At 33.7% G+C, this 3,560-nt stretch overlaps 1 protein-coding gene across 4 annotated transcripts in view; it reads right to left on the bottom strand.

Moving 5' to 3' along the window:
- The window catches only part of LOC107685538 (tax1-binding protein 1 homolog B-like), a 37,136-nt gene that overhangs the window by 29,832 nt on the left and 3,744 nt on the right, over window positions 1–3,560 (bottom strand). For all 4 annotated transcript variants that reach the window (XM_016482153.1, XM_016482155.1, XM_016482152.1 and 1 more), the window contains exon 2: window positions 1,777–1,973. In XM_016482153.1, the coding sequence (XP_016337639.1) occupies window positions 1,777–1,953 (177 nt within the window). In that variant the 5' untranslated portion in view covers window positions 1,954–1,973. The remainder of the gene's footprint in view (window positions 1–1,776; window positions 1,974–3,560) is intronic.

Below are 3,560 nucleotides of genomic sequence, written 5' to 3'. Positions count from 1 at the left end.
GCACAGAGAAAAATACTGTAGCAGGCAGATCACTCACTGTTCATGATGCACAAACTATTGGAAGAAAATCCTCAACATTGATTTGGGGGTTTAAATGAATGTGTTTCTGAGGGGAACTTCAGAAAAGTTTATGTGGTATTTTCTTTTAATCTCATCTCTGTATAGTTCATATTAAAGCAGTGTTTCAGGGCAGTGCTGCTTTGTTTACAGCGGTAACCAAGGAAACACTGTATCTGGTGTTCCAGAAGCGCCTCCTGCTGTCAGAGAGTGAAAATGCGTCTCATTCAGAGCTTCTGCTGTTTGCTTCGTTCATGCATGTAGTATAATTTCACAAAGCTAGTCAGAACATTCTGTTTTTGCTAAAATAAACAAATTCTACTGTTCCTAATATTCTGTATGTTGCTCAAAAACAAAATATATTGTGTTCAGCGGAAATTATTATAATTTTTTTTTAACCCAGTCATTTAAAAAATAACACATTTTAGAGCTGTAACGACAATACCGTTATATTTTTTGCTTAAGGTTATCATACCGTCAAAATCTCATACCGGCCCATGCCTAATTGGATCCATACTTTGTGTCTTAAAGTGACACGGACTAGGCCTAATTTACCATTTGAAAAAAATCACTCACTGCTCTTGACCCAATAACTTTAAAGGGGTCATATGATGCGATTTCAAGTTTTCCTTTCTCTGTATTTGAAAAATAATGTGTTTTTTGAACATTAAAGCATGTCAACATATTCTGTTACACCAAATACACAAAATAATGATCTTTAAAAAAGCATATGACCCCTTTAACAATTTTTAATCTGTAATTAATTTATACAGTGAATACTATGCAACGTTGTTTTCCATTTGTTTATTCAATTTCTGTACCTAAACACCTACAAATCTGAAAAACTTAAAGCATTGTTTAATTTGTATCTTTGTTTTATTGTATTTATTTGTGCTATTGCTACTGACTGTTCACTTAATCATGTTTGAACTTTATATTTGTTAGGCAAGTAGTTTTTGCTGTGGTATTGAAGTTGGAAAAGAGAATTGTAAAAGTTAACTGGTATCTAAAATTTTGGTGTCATATAATCCTTTGTATTTATTAGAGGACAACATAACATGGGTCAAAAACAATGAAAGCAACAACTATCACATTTTTTTGTGTCAGGGACAGTGAAAATGTTGGCAGGGCAAGTAAAAATCATAAAAAGTGCCATATTTCATTTTTGACAGGAATGAAAATGAGGCTGTGCAGTTGTTTAACAACATACCAATTGTTTAGCTGATGAAACGTCTTTCTGTTGACAAACACCTCATAAAAAAGATTTGAAAGTTGTGAAAATTACATGATCTAGTACCTTTATACAGTGTGTGCCATTGTAAAGACTGTATATATGTAGTCTATTCCTCACAGCCTAGTTTTCAACTGTCTTGAATTCAATATGATGTCTAACCTGATTAAAGTCTATTGAGGAAGGCAATGGATAGAAATATTGATACACCTTCATACTAGAGGTATTTACATTTCCTGGAACTCATTACGAAGAATTGATGTTTTAATACTAAAATGTTACATTTACTATAATTAATGATATTTCTTTATATAAAATCTTAAATGTAAGTGACTTGTTTGAAGGTGGAATGGTGATGAGATGAAACAGAAGAATCCAAGCCATGTTACAATCTCTTATCGATTCTTCTCTTGGTAGACACTTCATATCCAAGGATTGAGCAAAACATGGCAGAAAAGAGAAGATATAAAAGACAAAATTACTGTCACCTTGAATATGCCGACCCAGTCCTTGGGATGTGGTTTAATGAACTGTGTGAGGGTGTAATGGCACTCTAATGCTGCGTGAGGAAGGTAACTTTTCCCCACATTCTGGAAGATGACATGGGCAAAATTGGACATTTCCATGGTGCTGCTTGCTGTTGTCCCCTCCAGGAATAAAGCCATCTGTCTATCAGCAGCTGCGTCTGTGGGAATACAGGACCCATATAAGAAGTTAAACAAAGAAGAGACACCTGAAAATATTTTGTGCCCGATTCTACAGTTATCTAGGGTGAATATCTTTATGCAACATTATGAAACAGTCATTGCCTGTAACAGAACACACAGCTTATTTTGTCTATTTTACTAATTACATGTTATTAAATCTTCTGATCATTGCTGCACAATTAACAGTTTCAAAATCACACACAAGCAATAATGTATCAGTTATTATTGCAAAATGATTTAGACATTTAAACACAACTGGGTCCATACTGACTGTACATTAGGGCTGGGCGATATGTCAAAAATATCGTATCGATAATCGCATTTAAAAATATCGCGATATCCGATAATATCGTCTACCTAAGCCCCACCTCTACCACACCCCGGCCCCGCCGAGACAACATTGCCGACATGCACCATAAACACACACCATGTTCAGTTTGGTCTTAATTATTGCCACAAAGTTTTGTTTTACTTTTCTTAGTTTGTGCTTAAACTAACAGAAAACATTAGCTTTGCTGTTATTTTGGTGTTGCTAATAATTTCCACTCTGTTCTTATCAAATTTGTGTTTGAAATTAATTTAGTTTTGTTTAATTTCCTTAATTATAACAATTGCAGCGTTGTTTTTAAACTTGTAGTCAAGCTATAACGTATTTGATATTTATCAAGTATGACTAAAATCATGCGGGGATTAAAAACTAATTCTGACTAATTCTAATTCTAAATTTTTTCCTTTCTAGTAGCCTACTAGTTCGGAGGTCTCTTTTGGCCCATTTTTAACCGCAAATGAATTAAGAATTTATAGTGCTATATCTCAGCTTAATTAAACATAATTATATTGTATTCACGGTTTAAAATATCTGTAAAAATATTGCACTGAAATGTGCGCTGAAGGAATATGCGTATTTTATTTATACCTGTCATGTTTGTGGTTTTTCATCATTATACAGTCTGTTTAAATAAATATTCAGAAACACAAGCAGTGCTACTTTTTTTTTTTTTTTTTATTTAACTTTTATTAAACTGCAGATCAAAATAAAATAGGCCTATACCCTTTATAAGGATAATTTTTTTTTTTTTAATTATATAAATTTATATCTCCAAAATAATCGCATACACAGATGCACGTTCCCATTACAGTAGTCAGCGCCGAACAACAGACAAATAAAATATAAACTGATGTTAAAAAAGTGATTCAGTCAAGATCAGTGAGGAATTTTCTTTTCTTTTGTTCTTTAAATTAACATTAATGACTGGCGGCAGCGGCTGCTGTCAATGCACGGATACAATACACCCTTGTTTTCTTTCTCAACTCTTTACGTTCACTTAAGACAGAACCGATTGTATTTATGGGATATTTTGATATAATTCGGTGTGTATTTGTCCATTCGAATGTGTAAGAATGCGAGAAAGAGAGCTCAGTCCAGTGTTCGCGTAGCCTATGTAAGAGGTGGCTTTTGTGCATGCGCTTTGTGTGTGCGCTGCACAGAAAACAGCACGCGAGTGCAGAAATTAGTTCTATTTCGTCTTCTTGCAGTTGATTCTTTTGAAATCGCAATAAATGAG

The sequence above is a fragment of the Sinocyclocheilus anshuiensis genome, unplaced genomic scaffold (genome assembly GCF_001515605.1).
Source record: "Sinocyclocheilus anshuiensis isolate Anshui unplaced genomic scaffold, SAMN03320099.WGS_v1.1 scaffold185, whole genome shotgun sequence".
In the NCBI taxonomy this organism is placed as follows: Eukaryota; Metazoa; Chordata; class Actinopteri; order Cypriniformes; family Cyprinidae; genus Sinocyclocheilus; species Sinocyclocheilus anshuiensis.
The sequence above is the reverse complement of the archived record's forward strand: the minus strand, read 5'-3'. Positions and strand labels throughout refer to the sequence as shown.